The following is a 17,353-nucleotide window of genomic DNA, read 5'->3' on the forward strand; positions in this document are numbered from 1 at the left end:
AAAGCAGTCTAAATATATGAAATTCACAAATATATTTCCGACAAAGACCATCAAAACTGCATATCCCTCTGAAAATGTTTAACTCCACTTTTTTATCAACAAATCTCGGTCACAGATGTGTGTTAGATATGGCGAAAAAACAAAATATATTTTCCATAAAAAGGAAGACAAAGAAAAAACAAGACAATAACATTATAAAGTGTAGATGCATGAAGGACTTCAATTTTATATGGAAAATATCTAGTTTATATCCTCCACATGACGTGCTGGTCATTAATAGAAAATATGTGCATGACCATTCGTATTTTTTGTCATGAACTATATTTTATTTTCGTGCTCAGCCATCAAAACATACCATAAAACGTCCTTATGGTTTCATTGGGCTCTGCTGGAGGTGTGCCGGAAGTCAACGCCCTCATTCGCCAGCAAGAAGGGGACTTTTACTCTACAACCTTGAACTTCCTGTCCGTCATTTTGGCCGTACGCCTTGTTCTTGTTGTCCCTGATAATCGTACGTTCGCTTAAAAAAGGCCTTTAACCTAAAAATTTCGGTGATTTTCCGCCTTGATCAGCATATCAACAGCGAATATTTAATTTAATAATCATGGAGCAAATGGATGACCCCGCTGGATCGGATAATAAACGAGCTATAGCGCGGAAAAGGTGGGTTCTGTCTTGTAAACAACGGCCTGTTTATCAGCGCTCGAAGCTTCTAGTGCTTGGACTGCAGCCAGTTTAACATTAAATAGGACGTTTGACGTTCTGTAAATACAAATATACATTAGAAGAAATCGATTAATGTTGACATGCGCTATTATTATATTCCCTTTGGTGGTTTGTTGTTATATACGAGCAGTTAGCAAGGTGCGAACAGCTAACGTTGGATGATGTCAGACTGGTGATATGAATGCTAAGCTTTAGTGCTAAAACGCACTGAGATATCTTTAAAGTTGGTGTTTTATTCGCGCATTCGTTCAGTGACAACTTGTGACACGCTACCTATATTGTTTACCATGGTTACTTTGAACATTTGAAGTGTACACAGGACTTCAAAACAACATTAGCACTATTTAATTGACTGTGAACAATGTTGTACTGTGACAGTCTTTGGCTGCTAATATGATTTCACTATTTAGAATTTACAAAGAATACTTTTCAGAAGTAATTATTAAAGAGAAATTCCGACGAGTGTGTGAATATAAAACCAAATTTACCTCAATAAACGCACTAAGGAAACGTTAAAATTGGTTTTATATTTGCACATTCGTTCTGTGACAACTTGTGACACACACCTTATATTATTTACCATGGTACTTGAAGTGTACACAGGACTTCAAAACAACATTAGCTCTATTTAATTAATTGTGAATGTTGTAAATTACTGTGATAGTCTTTAGCTGCTAATATGATTTCACTATTTAGAATTTACAAAAATGCTTTTCTGAAATAATTATTTAGGAGAAAGTCATAAAAATGAGAATATAAAACAAAATTTACTTCAATAAAGGGTTTTATGTGCACACATTCGTTCATTTTTTTAAACGGTAGTAAGTTTTGACCATTAGGGTTGTGAAGTGGTCCCTGTTTGTTTACCAAGATTGTTTGAATACTGTCTGAAATCGCATGTAAATATGACTTAATAACAACATTACCACTATTTAATGGACTGTGAACAATGTTTTATTTAGATTGTCATTGGTACTATATGATATCCCTATTAAGAATTTGCAAACAATACTTTTCTGAAATTAGATTAAGGAGAAAGTCAGACTGTGAATATAACCTCAGCTTTACCCCAATCTAAAACACCGATTTATTGTTTTTTTCCAATATAGTTGATATCTGAGGTTCTTGGTATGGATTTTTGTTTCCCCTTTTTTATTGTGTAAGTTGTTTGGATGATGATAGATAAATGGTCAAGTTTCAAATCGTTTACATAAATACATTTTTATTAATAATTCATCATAGTGTTACCTAAATTCTTCTTTTCAATATAATTCTTTTCTTTGAGTATATTACCATTATTATAGTAATGTTTTTTCTCTTAATATTCTCATTGTTTTGTCTGCTGCAATTTGTTTCCACTTGCTTTTTTATTTTCCTTTTCTTCTTCTACTCTTTCTTTGCTTTCCTTTTTTACTTTCTTCTCTAATCTTCTATTTCTTCTTTTTCCTTTTCCTACTAATTATTATTATTATTTGTCCTCTACCTGAATTCCCAACCCCACCCCACCTCCTCACTATTTTCATTAATATTAGTACTTCTACTTTTGTTATCATTATTATTATTACTACTGTCCTGACTTGTCCTGTTATCTCCTCATTATCATTTTTACAAGTTTTTCTAAAACTGTCATTATTCAGGTTGCTGTAGTTGTTGTAGTAGTAGTCATAGTCGTAGTAGTGGTTATAGTTGGGTTATTTATTTATTTATTTATTTATTTTTTGAAGTAGTATTTGTAGTAGTAGATGTCGTTGGTATAGTGGTATCAGAGGTAGTGGATGTGTAGTAGTAGTAGTATTAGTAGTCGTTGTCGGTGTAGTAGTATCAGAAGTAGTAGACGTTAATGAAGATGTTGTAGTAGCAGGCATTGCTGTAGTAGTATCAGTAGTAGATGTAGTAGTCATTGTAATGGTATCAGTAGTTGTAGCAGACATTTTTGTAGTAGTAGTAGTGGTTGTGGCTGTAGTAGCAGTAGTAATAGCCATAACATTAGAAGCTCTCTGTAGTAGTAGTTATTGTAGTACTTTTGATTTATTCTTATTATTATCATTGTAGTGGTTGTTGTTGTTGTTGATGATGATGATTATTGCTGTTGTCCTCTCTTGCTTGTTTACTGTCATCACTCATCACTGACTGGTTTCTTTATATCTGTTTTTTTTTCGTTTATATATATATATATATATATATATATATATATATATATATATATATATATATATATATATATATATATATATATATATATATATTTATATATATATATTTATATATATATATATTTATAATATATATATAATATGTTACTTGCTTCATTGAGTGAATGTTACTGTACCTTTTGTATGTACTCTGAACTGTTTACCAAGTTTCCTTTACATGCACACACATATACATGCACACATGCACAAACACCCGCACCTGCCAGTATATTTGACTGTATTGTTGTTGTTGTTTTTTGTTATTGTTTCATAGTTTTTGTATTTGTGTCATCTCAAATTGTGTACCTTTTTGTATCTTCTAATAAAAAAAAAATAAATAAATTTTTTTTTTATATAAACCAGTGTTTACCATATGTTATCTTTATTATTCGTTAAAGTAATAGAAAATTGTCATATTGTCTTGTGCTTTTTATGGCACAGCAAAGGTTACATTTTAAACTTTGCCTTTTTTTTTTAATAGGAGTTGAAGATGCTAAACGAGGACTTCAGAGAGGACAAGCTTTCAACATCAGCACCGTCCATCACTTTGTCCCTCCCCTCAAACCTAAACACCAAGCACAGGTGGAAACACTGTTTCATAATCAATTATTTGTCAATACAGACAGTTTAAAGCTTGTGTGAAATCAGAATTTACAGTGTTTGTTGTTTTGCTAGTGCATTTTTGTTTTTTAGATGAACAAATCATCCCTGCTATATGCTCCACTGAATTTTTTTGTTTTGGTTTTTCAAAGTCTTTTTTGTTTTTTTATCATTTGCTTGATGACTTCATTCACAATATTCATGACCACACCCCTTTTACCATTAGTTTGCTACAAGGAAATGATGAGCAAAATTTAAACCCTGCCTAGGCATGGGACGACACCAGTTTTCAGGGTATACCGAGGTTTGGAAAAGTTAAGGTTTTAAAGCCACCAAAATGTTCTGTTATACCATTCCCACGGTTTATGTAAGATATTTTTAGTTTTCTAGGACAACAGGATCTCCAGCAGAAAAGATGCTGTTTTAAATTGTAATAATGAAGACAGCAAAAGTCAATGATTTATTTTATTCATTTAGCCTGAAATGTTTACTGCTCCAAAATATTTCAAATGTTTTTCATAATAAAATATATTGTGTTCAAAGGGGAAAAAGGTTTTTGTTTTTTACCCAGACATTCAAAAAGAGCATATTTTAGAGCAGTAAGCACAATACTGTGAAACCATGATATTTTTATCCAAGGCAATCATACCGTCAGAATCATATACCGGAGCTATCTTTTTTGGAAACAACTGATAGTTGTAGAATGATTGGGGTAACTTTAAAGTTAAGTGCAAAATATGCCTAAAATATAATGCAGTTAAAATAATCTTACAGCAAAAATACAAATAGTACTACTTTCTCTGGGAATTTAAACATTATTTAGGTCATAATCAAATGTAAATAAGCTGCATATGTCGTCGTTTCATGGAGCTGAATGCATTGCTTTAAAAATGTTATTAAAGTAATGAGCCATAACGGAGCCCTCTGGGTTTGGCGGGAGCACTTTTAGCTTAGCTTAGCATAAACTATTGAGTCTGATTAGACCATTAGCATACTTTCTCTAGGGAATGTAAACATTATCCAGGTCATAATGCAAAATAAAAAAGCAGCATATGTTGTCATTTCTTAGAACTAAATGCATTACTTGAAATGTTATTAAAGTAACAAGCCTTAACAGAGCACTCTCGGTCTGGTGGGAGCACTTTTAGTTTAGCTTAGCATAAACTATTGAATCGGATTAGACCATTAGCATCTTGCTTAGAAATTTTCAAATCGAGTTTTCATAATTTTCCTATTTAAAGCTTGACTATTCTATAAATAAATCATGTACTAAGATCAGTGGAAAATGAAAGTTGCTATTCTTGGAACTATATACTCATTCTGGTTTAATAATCAAGGAACTTTGCTGTCGTACCATGGCTGCAGCAGGCGCAGTGATATTGTGCAGTGCCTGAATATAGTCTCTAGCTAGGTGAAGACAGTCCTGAGTTAGATAATTGTGCCTCAATAATTTATGCTAAGCTAAAAGAGCTCTTGGCAAACCCTTAGATTGTCTGAATTGGTTAAACGTAACTGTTTAACTCTAGGTGACTTGTAAATGAGCCGACAATATGGATTTTTGCTTTTAACGCAATGCTTAAACAATGTATAGTGCCTCTCTAAATCTTTCTCTTGATAATCTTCATAATCTTTTTCTTTTTGTCCTCCAGCAGGCACTGGTTTAGCCAGAGTCCTCTCCCCTAATACTCTGTTTGAGTCCAGCAGTCTCGTCGCAAGCGTTTCTATGGGTGGTAATGAAGGAGGTGGACGAGGAGGAGAGCGATGGAGCTTCTTCGGTGTGCGGCCCATCGTGCAAAAATCCCCCACTGACCCAGGATCAGAAACAAACACCCCTGGTAAAAATTTTAAATATCTTTCCTCAACGATGTAATAGACCAGTGTAGGTCTGCTATTCACATGCAACACATCCTAAAATTCAGTACATGTTATCTGATGATTTGCCCTCACGGTGATAGTTTGGCCTCAGGGTGCGAATTATATATTGACAATTTGGGGGTCAATGATAGTTTATGTAATACATGTGTCAGTGAGTCAAATTTAAGTATTTATTTAAGATACATATACTTTTTATTAAAATGTATTGAAGTTTTTAGTGTTTTGAGGGATATTTAGTGTATTCTGACCTACAGTAACCTCTGATTAGCTCTTTCAGAGGTTATTGTAGGTGAAACTATACAAACTATGCATCTATTTTTACTTCACTTTTAGGCTATATTTAGAAAAAAAACAACTGTTTTACAATAAAAGTGTCTTGTAAACACTCACGGTGTATATCGGTGCTCTAGATCTGCCGGTTTCAGACTGTTGAATGACTGTTGAATTCACATATAGATTGATTGGTGCGATTTTATGCATTTACAATGGTGTAAACCATTCTAGGGGTGGTCAAATGTATATTTATATTATCCATTATTTGAATTATTAATATAATTTTTTAAGATACAGATCAGTGAAAACTATTTTTCACTAGTAAAGGGCTCACCCCCATTCATCTTATTTTGACATCTTTCACAGTGGGATCAAGCCAACCCAAACCCCACTTTACTTCGCATCCTGTTTGGCCTCCTCTTCCTCTGCATTATCACACAAAGCCCCTAGTGTTTCAAAAGTGTCATGAACCACCCATTTCAGTATATTTGCAAAAGGGTTTTTTCCTGCTGTTTTGAGGGAGGACTGTCGAATGTGAAAACAAGAAAGGTAATTGCTAAAACACTAGGGGTGGTGGAATAATCAGTTTATGGATGCAACATGATTGTTTAGCAATTCTGAATCAAATCTCAAATTAATTAATTCTTAATTTAATTATACCTAAATGAATTATTCAAATCTTTTTTCAAATTAGATTGTGACGGTGCAGGCCTTGGTGTGAGCTAGAAACAGAAAAATAAAATGTGCTTAATTTGGATAAAGACTACTGTTTTAAAGCTAGTTTTCTGCGACTCTGAGTTAAAAATTATACTTCGCAACTATATTCAGAATTGCTTTCATGTAAACTTTTTTTTATATGAGCAATTTTTTTTAAATGTTGAAAACTGTTATAGAAAATGTCAAAACGCTAAAAAGGATCAAAACTCGACACTTATAATGCTTCTCAGTCGCTGACATTATCTTTAGCAGGTACATCACAAAAACTCTAATAGCAGATGGCTGCTTTTCACTCGGCGAGGCAGTGGCGCAGTAGGTAGTGCTGTCGCCTCACAGCAAGAAGGTCGCTGGTTCGAACCTCGGCTCAGTTGGCGTTTCTGTGTAGAGTTTGCATGTTCTCCCTGCCTTCGCGTGGGTTTCCTCCGGGTGCTCCGGTTTCCCCCACAGTCCAAAGACATGCGGTACAGGTGAATTGGGTAGGCTAAATTGTCCATAGTGTATGTGTGAATGTGTGTGTGGATGTTTCCCAGAGATTGGTTGCAGCTGGAAGTGCATCCGCTGCGTAAAAACTTGCTGGATAAGTTGGCGGTTCATTCCGCTGTGGCGACCCCGGATTCATAAAAGGACAAAGCCGACAAGAAATTAAATGAATGAATGAATGAATGCTTTTTACTCAGGTAAGTTTATGCTAATGAGGTTCAGATCGTCACTAATGGGCGGGGCTTTCCTCCTCCGATGACATGTACAAAGGGAGAGTGTGAGTCAATATTTGTTTCTCCAGACTGCTTTTATGAAGTGTAATGGGCTGGGCCACTCAAGCACATTCACCGAGTTGTTGTGAAGCCACTCCATTGATATTTTTGGCCATGTGCTTTGAATCATCGTCCTGCTGAAAGATGAACCATCGCCCCAGTCTGAGGTCACTCTGAAGCAGGTTTTCATTCAGGATGTCTCTGTACATTGCTGCATTCATTTTTGCCTCTATCCTGAATAGTCTTCCAGTTCCTGCTGCTAAAAACATCTCTACAGCATGATGCTGCCACCACCATGCTTCACTGGCCACTCTACCCTACAGGCCTGATTGGTTGATTTCTGCACAGATGGTTGTCCTTCTCTAAGATTCTCCTCTCTCCACAGAAGAATGGTGGACCTCAGATAGAGTGACCATCGGGTTATTGATTACCTCAGTGACTAAGCCCCTTCTCCCTCGATCACTCAGCTTAGATGGCAGGCCAGCTCTAGGAAGAGTCCTGGTGGTTCTAACATCTTCCACTTATGGATGATAGAGGCCGCTGTGCTCATTAAAACTTTCAGAGCAGCAGAAACCTTCCCCAGCCTTGTGCCTCGAGACAATCCTGTCTCAGAGGTCGACAGACAATTCCTTTGTCTTCATGCTTGGTTTGTGCTTTGACATGCACTGTCAACCCTGGGCCCTTATATAGACAGGTGTAAGCCTTTTCAAATCATGTCCAATCAACTGAATTTACCACAGGTGAACTCCAATTAAGCTGCTGAAGCATCTCAAAAGAATGATCAGTGGAAACAGAATGTACCTGAGCTCAATTTAGAGCTTCACCGCAAAGGCTGTGAATACTTCTGTATATGTGATTGTGTTTTGTTATATGTGTCGTGTGTAGAATGTTGAGGAAATAAATGAATTTAATCCATTTTGGAATAAGGCTGTAACATAAAAAATGTGGAAACAGTGAAGCACTGTGAAGACTTTCCAGGTACACCGTATGAGTGTCATTGCGAACTTAAATTATGGTAGTCAGTTACTTTTTAAATGAATGTAACTGGTTGCAAAAGGAAAACAGTCACACTTTACTATAAGGTTTCATTAGTTTGTTAGTGAATGTATTTTCTAACATGAACAAATAAAGAACAATACAATAATTACAGTATCTGTTCCTCTTTGTTAAAGTTAAACTTCGAAACTAATTCTAAAATAGGAATAGCCTAAAACTCATGTGCTCAATTGAATGAATACACTTTTAAATTATTTGTATATCGTGAATAGGGGTATATAAAATAAATAAGGCCAGGATTGTGCCTTAATGTGAATTTTTTTTCTTTTCTTCAATACAGGGGGATTTCCTCTGCAGTCTTTCTTTGGGCTTCAGAAGTCCAACACGATGGATGCCCTCAAGACCCAAATAAACCTGAGCGTTGAAGATCCCGCCAACTTCAAATCTCCTAAGATCGAGATGAGCGGCGAGGAGGCCAAGAAAACCTCTCACAGACTGAGACACAGAGACATGAACATTCTCACCCCCTCCGGTTTCTGAACTCCATACTCACACACACACACACACACACACACACACACACACACACTTTTCTCTCAAGCTTCCTCTCCAAAACTGACAGATCCCACTCTTACTGCTGTTTAAATGTGTGAGTAGCCACACACACATTCAAAACGCATCTTTTTCGGCACATAACTTAAATAGAATTACCCCTTAAATTAGATTAGAGATGTAGAATCTCTACAATTAGTGCCAAACATCCTCGATAGTTATTTTTATCTCCCTTTCCTATTATAGTAACCGATTGAACACTTTTTTTCTGTACATTTCGATTTGTTTTTATTATTATTATTACTATATGCTCTGACAAAGTAAATGCTCTCAATTAACTGTGGTAACAGATAGAAAATCTGAATATGCATATTTACAGATTCGCTTTAATTTCGAAATAGATGTGAGATGCGTTCATCACCAGTTCATCCGTTAACAGTAATTCCGAGTTTTGTGGTCCATTTTCAAAAGCTTATGGTGTAATAACTACATTTTCATTCGATTCATGGAGTTTTACCAGTGACAGCAGTTCGTTGTGGTTATTAAGCACATCAATAGCGTAACATACTGTCGCAAACAACACAACATGCAATCTTAAGGTCAGAATTGACTAGACACTGTCAGGTATCCATTTTTCCACGTAGCTGAAACATGTTTAAGTGCCGTTTTTGTGATTTGTTTTGTTTAGAGAAACTCTGCACTTTTTTTGCAGCTAGGCTCATTTTTACAAGTCATCTGAAGTTTAATAGTTGAGTTTTACCATTTTTCAATCCATTCAGTCGATATCTGGGTTTAACAGGAGCACTTTTAGCTTAGCTTAGCATAAATAATTGAATAGGAATGGACCGTTGGCATCTCGCTAAAAAATGTAAAAATAAGTTATAATTTTGCTATTTAAAGCTTGACTTTTCTGTTAACGGAAAACGGAAGTTGCTATTTTCAAGACTGATATGGCTAGGAACTCTATTCTTTCACCAGAATGAGAGTATAGTTCCTAGGTATGGCTAAGAACTCTATTATTACACCAGAATGAGAGTATAGTTCCCCGATATGCCTAGGAACTATAACACCAGAATAAGAGTATAGACCCCTGATATGTCTTGGAACTCTATTATTACACCAGAACGAGAGTATAGTTCCTCGATATGCCTTGGAACTATATTATTAAGCCAGAATGAGAGTATAGATCCCTGATATGGCTAGGAACTCTATTATTAAACCAGAATGAGAGTATAGTTCGCCGATATGGCTAGGAACTATATTATAACACCAGAATAAGAGTATAGACCCCTGATATGGCTTGTAACTTTATTATTACACCAGAATGAGAGTATAGATCCCTGATATGGCTAAGAACTCTATTATTACACCAGAATGAGAGTATAGTTCGCCGATATGGCTAGGAACTATATTATAACACCAGAATAAGAGTATAGACCCCTGATATGGCTTGTAACTCTATTATTACACCAGAATGAGAGTATAGATCCCTGATATGGCTAAGAACTCTATTATTACACCAGAATGAGAGTATAGTTCGCCGATATGGCTTGGAACTCTATTATTACACCAGAATGAGAGTATAGTTCCACGATATGGCTAAGAACTCTTATTATTACACCAGAATGAGAGTATAGGTCTCCATTATGTCTTGGAACTCTATTATAACACCAGAATAAGAGTATAGATCCCTGATATGGCTAGGAACTCTATTATTACACCAGAATGAGATCATAGTTCCACGATAAAGCTAAGAATTCTATTATTACACCAGAATGAGAGTATAGTTCCCCGATAAGGCTAGGAACTGTGTTATTACACCAGAATGAGAGTGTAGTTCCCCGATCTGGCTAGGAATTGTATTATTACGCAAGAATAAGAGTATAGTTCCTAACCCTATCGACATGAAAAATAAATAATTTTTTTTGAGCGAAATGCTATTGGTCTAATCCAATTCAATGATTTATGCTAAGCTAAGTGCTACCGCCAGACCCCGAGATTGGCTGAATAGGTTTAAAATAGTAAAACTCAACTAATCAACTCTAAGTTGTAAAATTAGCCTTTTTCTTAAAAAAAGTGGTGTTCTTTTAATGCAGATTATTACTTTATTAATGGATGACATCAGATTGAGCTGGTGATTTCTGTGGTGTGTTCCCCGTGTGCAATAAGCTACAGCATCGTTTGTATCAGCATGCTGAAAGCATCTCATTCCTATCACTGGGTTTCACACACATATTTTCCCCCCCTGTATACTTTTTGTGTATTGTACATTATCGCACACAACAGCCAAGTACTATTTCGAAGGTTTGCTGTGTATGCCGAAGCTGGAATCGTTTAGCTGTTTTTGTATATTTGTAGTGGAAATATTTTGGCTTTACAATATTCCACTCTGTGCTCAATTTGTAGTTTGTTTTCTTTTTCTTTTATATGATTATCTTCAATTTTGTAAACCGAAGTGGCTTTTGCATCTCAGGCCAAACCATTTTAACACCAGTCACGTGTTGCATAGTTATCATATTATCTGTTCCATAACGCTCAGTTCGAGTATTTGATTCCTGTAATAAAACATTGCTGACAAGCACAATGAAAACGTTTGGTTGTGATATTTGATTTATTTACGAACGTAAGCAGCACACAGGTTTAACGCAAAACCACACTGTTAGGTTTTGCAGGAATTTTAGTTATTTACTGCAAAACTGCCTTGTAAAATGCCACATACATTTTTTACAGTTCACTACTGTAATATGCACTGCATTGTGGGTCATTTAAAAACTTTTACAGTAACTTACTGCACATCAGGAGTTTGCGGTATTATACTGTAATCAACTAACTTGAGTACACTGTTAACTGTCGCAATTTTAGTTATTTACTGCAAAAATGGCTAGTAAAATACCACAAATGTTCTTGACAGTTCACTACTGTAATATGCTCTGTAATATTCAATTATGGGTAACTTTTACAGTAACTTACTGCATATTAGAAATTTGTGGTTTCCTACCGTAATCAAAATACTTGAGTACACTGTAAGACTTTGCCGCATTTTATTTGAGGTATTTACTGAAAAAAACGCCCAGTAAAATACCACCTACATTCTTGTTATATGCATTTTATTATGGGTAACTTTTACAGTAACTTACTGCATGTCAGGAATTTGCGGTTTTCTACTGTAATCAAAATACTTGAGTACACTGTTAAACTTTGCTGCAATTTCTTTACAGTAATTTACTGTAAAATCGGCCAGTAAAATACCACATGTATTCTTGTAATATGCGTTCTTTAATGGGTTACTTTTACAGTAACTTACTGCAGATTAGGAGTTTGCGGTATCCTCCTGTAATCAAAGTACTTGAGTACACTGTTAAACTTTGCCGCAATTTGTTTTACAGTAATTTACTGCAAAAACGCCCAGTAAAATACCACATGCACTCTTAACAGTTCACTACTGTAATATGCTATCAATTAAGGGTAATTATAAAAATTTAACAGTAACTTACTGCATATTAGGAATTTGCAGTAATCTACTGTAATCAAATTACTGCCATACTGTAGTTGAACACAAAAATGATACAGTTATTGATAAACTCAGTAAATACTAATACCAATGTAAAATGTAAGTAAATTACAGTAAAACTACTGTAAAATTGTCATATTGTAAAATTAAAATGTAGTAAAGAGCATTTCACCATTAAAAGAAGTTGCGGTAAAGCTATTTGTCTTGCTTATTTTACTGCTTCCTGCTACTGTAAAACACATTTAAGTTACTGTAAAGGGGCAGTTGCGGTAAATTGTTATTCAAAAATGGCTAGTAAAATACCACAAATGTTCTTGACAGTTCACTACTGTAATATGCTCTGCATTCTGGGTAATTTTAAAACCTTTACTGTAACTTTCTGCATATTAGGAGTTTGCAGTATTCTACTGTAATCAAGTACTGCTATACTGTAGTTGAAGACAGTTGATGAATAAAAAAGTTCTGTACTGCTAGTGTAGAATGTAATTAAATTACAATAAAACTACTGTAAGAATTGTCATACTGTAAAATCAAAATGTGGTAAAGGGCATTTTACCATAAAAAGAAGTTGCAGTGACTATTTTACGGTTAAAAAAAAAAATGAAATTGTGGTAGGGCCCTGCTACTGCAAAACACATTTACAGGTAAGTTACTGTAAAGGGGCAGTTATAGTCACTTGCTGGCAATATTGTTACCATTTATGTTACCAGCAAAAATACAATAAAATGTCCAATGCTGTGTTCACACCAGACATGGAAGAAGTGTCGAGTTCAAGTGATTTACATGTTAAGTCAATGCAAATGAGCAAATAGACATCCTGCGGCACGATACGTGTGAATAGCACGGCGTGAATCACGCAAATTGCGTGAATGGCACGAGCGATTGGTGTAATATGCGTGATTGGTGTAGCACGAATTGAGCGTTTTGCGCGTTTGAAGCAAAAAACGCTCAAGTTCAAAATCTGAACTTAAGCGGACATTCGCGCCGCATTAACCAATTAGGAGCTTTCTCTTGTGGGGGTGTGATTGTGACGTAGCGCCTGTTGGTGTCCTGTGGGGAAATACACCTTCCGGCAAAGACAACAGTTCATCAAACTGGGCTCAGCTCGGTCAGAAGCACCGCTGAAAGCCTCCGTCATCCAGGTTCAGTTTCTGCAGAAGACTATGAGCTCATAGAGCTGGGTGCACTTCTGAAAGGATCTAGTGGACTCAGACACGGCCCTAAACATATTGACGCTGTTTTTCAGCCTTCATAAAGCACATAAACACGGTTATTTTCTTCATAAAATCCATATTAGCCATTTAGCAACAAAGCTAAGTCACTGGGCAGACAGAAGCCCTGCCCATACTGTGAATCCGCGTCTGTACTGAAGTAAATTTGACGTGCGATTGAAGCTGATTTGACGCGAGAATGAAGTAAGTAAACTCAAATGTTTTCATTATTTTGGCATTCCAACTGCATTCTTGATTTTACGTGACATTACCAAGCTAAACAATATTCATGCAAACAAAGAGAAGACCAGAAACTGTGTTTATGACCAAGACCAAAGTCTGAGGAAAGACAAGTGACGCTTACTATAGTAACAAACTTTAATTTGTATTTTATAAAACACTTTCAAAAGCACAGAATGCATGTGATTGCTGTCAGGCAAGTGGTAGGAGTGTTTCCCTCACCCATATCAACTATTAAATACAAATACTGAGTCAGTAGCAAACTTTACAATGTTTTTAAAAATAAAACATTCTTCTACAGGAAGGAAAATAGAAATTTAAAAGTCAATAAACAAAAAAGGTTTTGAAAATTCGGTTTTGTAACCATAGTTCTATTGGTCAATCTATACAACTACGTAAATCCAATTTAAACTACGTGAGGCTTATAAAAATTAGGAACTGAAATGTTTGTTACACAAATAAAAACGTTTATATGTACTGACCACTGGTTATTTGATTATTAACAATAAGTATTTGAGAAAAGCTTATGTTTATCGTTCGATATCCCCCTGAAGAAGCGGGAACTCTATAATGGAAATGTATGCAGAACATGCTAAAACATCTTTAAAGAAAAACCAAAACATCTCTTCTGGATGTCTTTTCTCTGCGTTCAATTCTGAGAAAGAAAATGAGATCGATAAAGCGGAATCTCGAAGGTTTCATTTGCTTTCATGCTGTAAAATATAACAAATTTAAAACGGCTTTAAACTTGAGTCCTCCAGATGGCAATATTGAGGTTACAAAATCTCGCCATCTTCAAACAACCAAACAAACATCAGTATAACACATAAATTACTTCGAACAATAATATGGAATACGTGTCGAGAATTGTGACGTCAAAAATCAACGGCAGGTAGTCACAGTTAACATATATCATACAAAGCATCACAACAAATACGAGCAATGAAACGTAAATGCAGTAGTATTTAAGAAATACAAAATGAACAGATAGAATATATAACACTGTTGTTGCGCTGATTTAATAATCAAAATTTTTATCACCGATTGGTCTGTTAAAGCGATAGTTCACCCAAAAAATTTATATTTACTATAAATATACCAACTTCCGTCAATTATAAAAAACGCTAAATTAGCAATGCGCATTAATTTAGCTTTGCCTATATATGTTTTTTGACACTAATTAGCCACTGACTTGACAATGTTATGTAAATCTAAGTAAATTAACAGCTAATGTTATTATTATTCTTTTTTTTTTTGGATGAACTTTCCCTTACAGTTAGATTTTACCGTTATTTACTGCAAATACGCTCAGTAAAATACCACATACATTCTTTACAGTTCACTACTGTAACATGCGCTCCAAATACTTGAGTACACTGTTAGATTTTCCTGCAATTTTTTTTTAGATATTTACTGTAAAAACGGCCAGTAAAATACCACCTACAAAATACCACATACATATAATATGCGCTCTATTATGGGTAACTTTTACAGTAACTTACTGCATATCAGGAATTTGCGATAGCCTACTGTAATCAAAGTACTCGAGTACACTATTAGACTTTGCCGCAATTTCTTTACAGTAATTTACAAAAAAACACCCAGTAAAATACCACATGCATTCTTAACAGTTCACTACTGTAATATGCATTCAATTATGGGTAACTTTTACAGTAACTTACTGCATATTAGAAATTTGTGGTTTCCTACCGTAATCAAAATACTTGAGTACACTGTAAGACTTTGCCGCATTTTATTTGAGGTATTTACTGAAAAAAACGCCCAGTAAAATACCACCTACATTCTTGTTATATGCATTTTATTATGGGTAACTTTTACAGTAACTTACTGCATGTCAGGAATTTGCGGTTTTCTACTGTAATCAAAATACTTGAGTACACTGTTAAACTTTGCTGCAATTTCTTTACAGTAATTTACTGTAAAATCGGCCAGTAAAATACCACATGTATTCTTGTAATATGCGTTCTTTAATGGGTTACTTTTACAGTAACTTACTGCAGATTAGGAGTTTGCGGTATCCTCCTGTAATCAAAGTACTTGAGTACACTGTTAAACTTTGCCGCAATTTGTTTTACAGTAATTTACTGCAAAAACGCCCAGTAAAATACCACATGCACTCTTAACAGTTCACTACTGTAATATGCTATCAATTAAGGGTAATTATAAAAATTTAACAGTAACTTACTGCATATTAGGAATTTGCAGTAATCTACTGTAATCAAATTACTGCCATACTGTAGTTGAACACAAAAATGATACAGTTATTGATAAACTCAGTAAATACTAATACCAATGTAAAATGTAAGTAAATTACAGTAAAACTACTGTAAAATTGTCATATTGTAAAATTAAAATGTAGTAAAGAGCATTTCACCATTAAAAGAAGTTGCGGTAAAGCTATTTGTCTTGCTTATTTTACTGCTTCCTGCTACTGTAAAACACATTTAAGTTACTGTAAAGGGGCAGTTGCGGTAAATTGTTATTCAAAAATGGCTAGTAAAATACCACAAATGTTCTTGACAGTTCACTACTGTAATATGCTCTGCATTCTGGGTAATTTTAAAACCTTTACTGTAACTTTCTGCATATTAGGAGTTTGCAGTATTCTACTGTAATCAAGTACTGCTATACTGTAGTTGAAGACAGTTGATGAATAAAAAAGTTCTGTACTGCTAGTGTAGAATGTAATTAAATTACAATAAAACTACTGTAAGAATTGTCATACTGTAAAATCAAAATGTGGTAAAGGGCATTTTACCATAAAAAGAAGTTGCAGTGACTATTTTACGGTTAAAAAAAAAAATGAAATTGTGGTAGGGCCCTGCTACTGCAAAACACATTTACAGGTAAGTTACTGTAAAGGGGCAGTTATAGTCACTTGCTGGCAATATTGTTACCATTTATGTTACCAGCAAAAATACAATAAAATGTCCAATGCTGTGTTCACACCAGACATGGAAGAAGTGTCGAGTTCAAGTGATTTACATGTTAAGTCAATGCAAATGAGCAAATAGACATCCTGCGGCACGATACGTGTGAATAGCACGGCGTGAATCACGCAAATTGCGTGAATGGCACGAGCGATTGGTGTAATATGCGTGATTGGTGTAGCACGAATTGAGCGTTTTGCGCGTTTGAAGCAAAAAACGCTCAAGTTCAAAATCTGAACTTAAGCGGACATTCGCGCCGCATTAACCAATTAGGAGCTTTCTCTTGTGGGGGTGTGATTGTGACGTAGCGCCTGTTGGTGTCCTGTGGGGAAATACACCTTCCGGCAAAGACAACAGTTCATCAAACTGGGCTCAGCTCGGTCAGAAGCACCGCTGAAAGCCTCCGTCATCCAGGTTCAGTTTCTGCAGAAGACTATGAGCTCATAGAGCTGGGTGCACTTCTGAAAGGATCTAGTGGACTCAGACACGGCCCTAAACATATTGACGCTGTTTTTCAGCCTTCATAAAGCACATAAACACGGTTATTTTCTTCATAAAATCCATATTAGCCATTTAGCAACAAAGCTAAGTCACTGGGCAGACAGAAGCCCTGCCCATACTGTGAATCCGCGTCTGTACTGAAGTAAATTTGACGTGCGATTGAAGCTGATTTGACGCGAGAATGAAGTAAGTAAACTCAAATGTTTTCATTATTTTGGCATTCCAACTGCATTCTTGATTTTACGTGACATTACCA

General features: G+C 35.3%; 2 protein-coding genes across 3 annotated transcripts in view; both read left to right on the forward strand.

The window, feature by feature from the left end:
- Positions 1 to 17,353, forward strand: part of adam19b (ADAM metallopeptidase domain 19b) — a 248,503-nt gene that overhangs the window by 68,743 nt on the left and 162,407 nt on the right. The window lies entirely within an intron of this gene.
- si:dkeyp-44a8.2 lies at positions 456 to 11,273 on the forward strand. 2 transcript variants are annotated; one of them, XM_068213296.1, is made up of 4 exons: positions 456 to 663; positions 3,400 to 3,500; positions 5,168 to 5,353; positions 8,472 to 11,273. In XM_068213296.1, exons 3-4 carry the CDS (start codon positions 5,242 to 5,244, stop codon positions 8,669 to 8,671), a joined length of 312 nt encoding a protein of 103 aa, XP_068069397.1. In that variant the 5' UTR covers positions 456 to 663; positions 3,400 to 3,500; positions 5,168 to 5,241; the 3' UTR covers positions 8,672 to 11,273. The 2 variants fall into 2 exon arrangements, with proteins under 2 accessions (XP_068069397.1, XP_068069398.1); XM_068213297.1 differs by having other exon boundaries at positions 5,171 to 5,353.

The sequence above is a fragment of the Danio rerio genome, chromosome 14 (genome assembly GCF_049306965.1).
Source record: "Danio rerio strain Tuebingen ecotype United States chromosome 14, GRCz12tu, whole genome shotgun sequence".
Taxonomy (NCBI): Eukaryota; Metazoa; Chordata; class Actinopteri; order Cypriniformes; family Danionidae; genus Danio; species Danio rerio.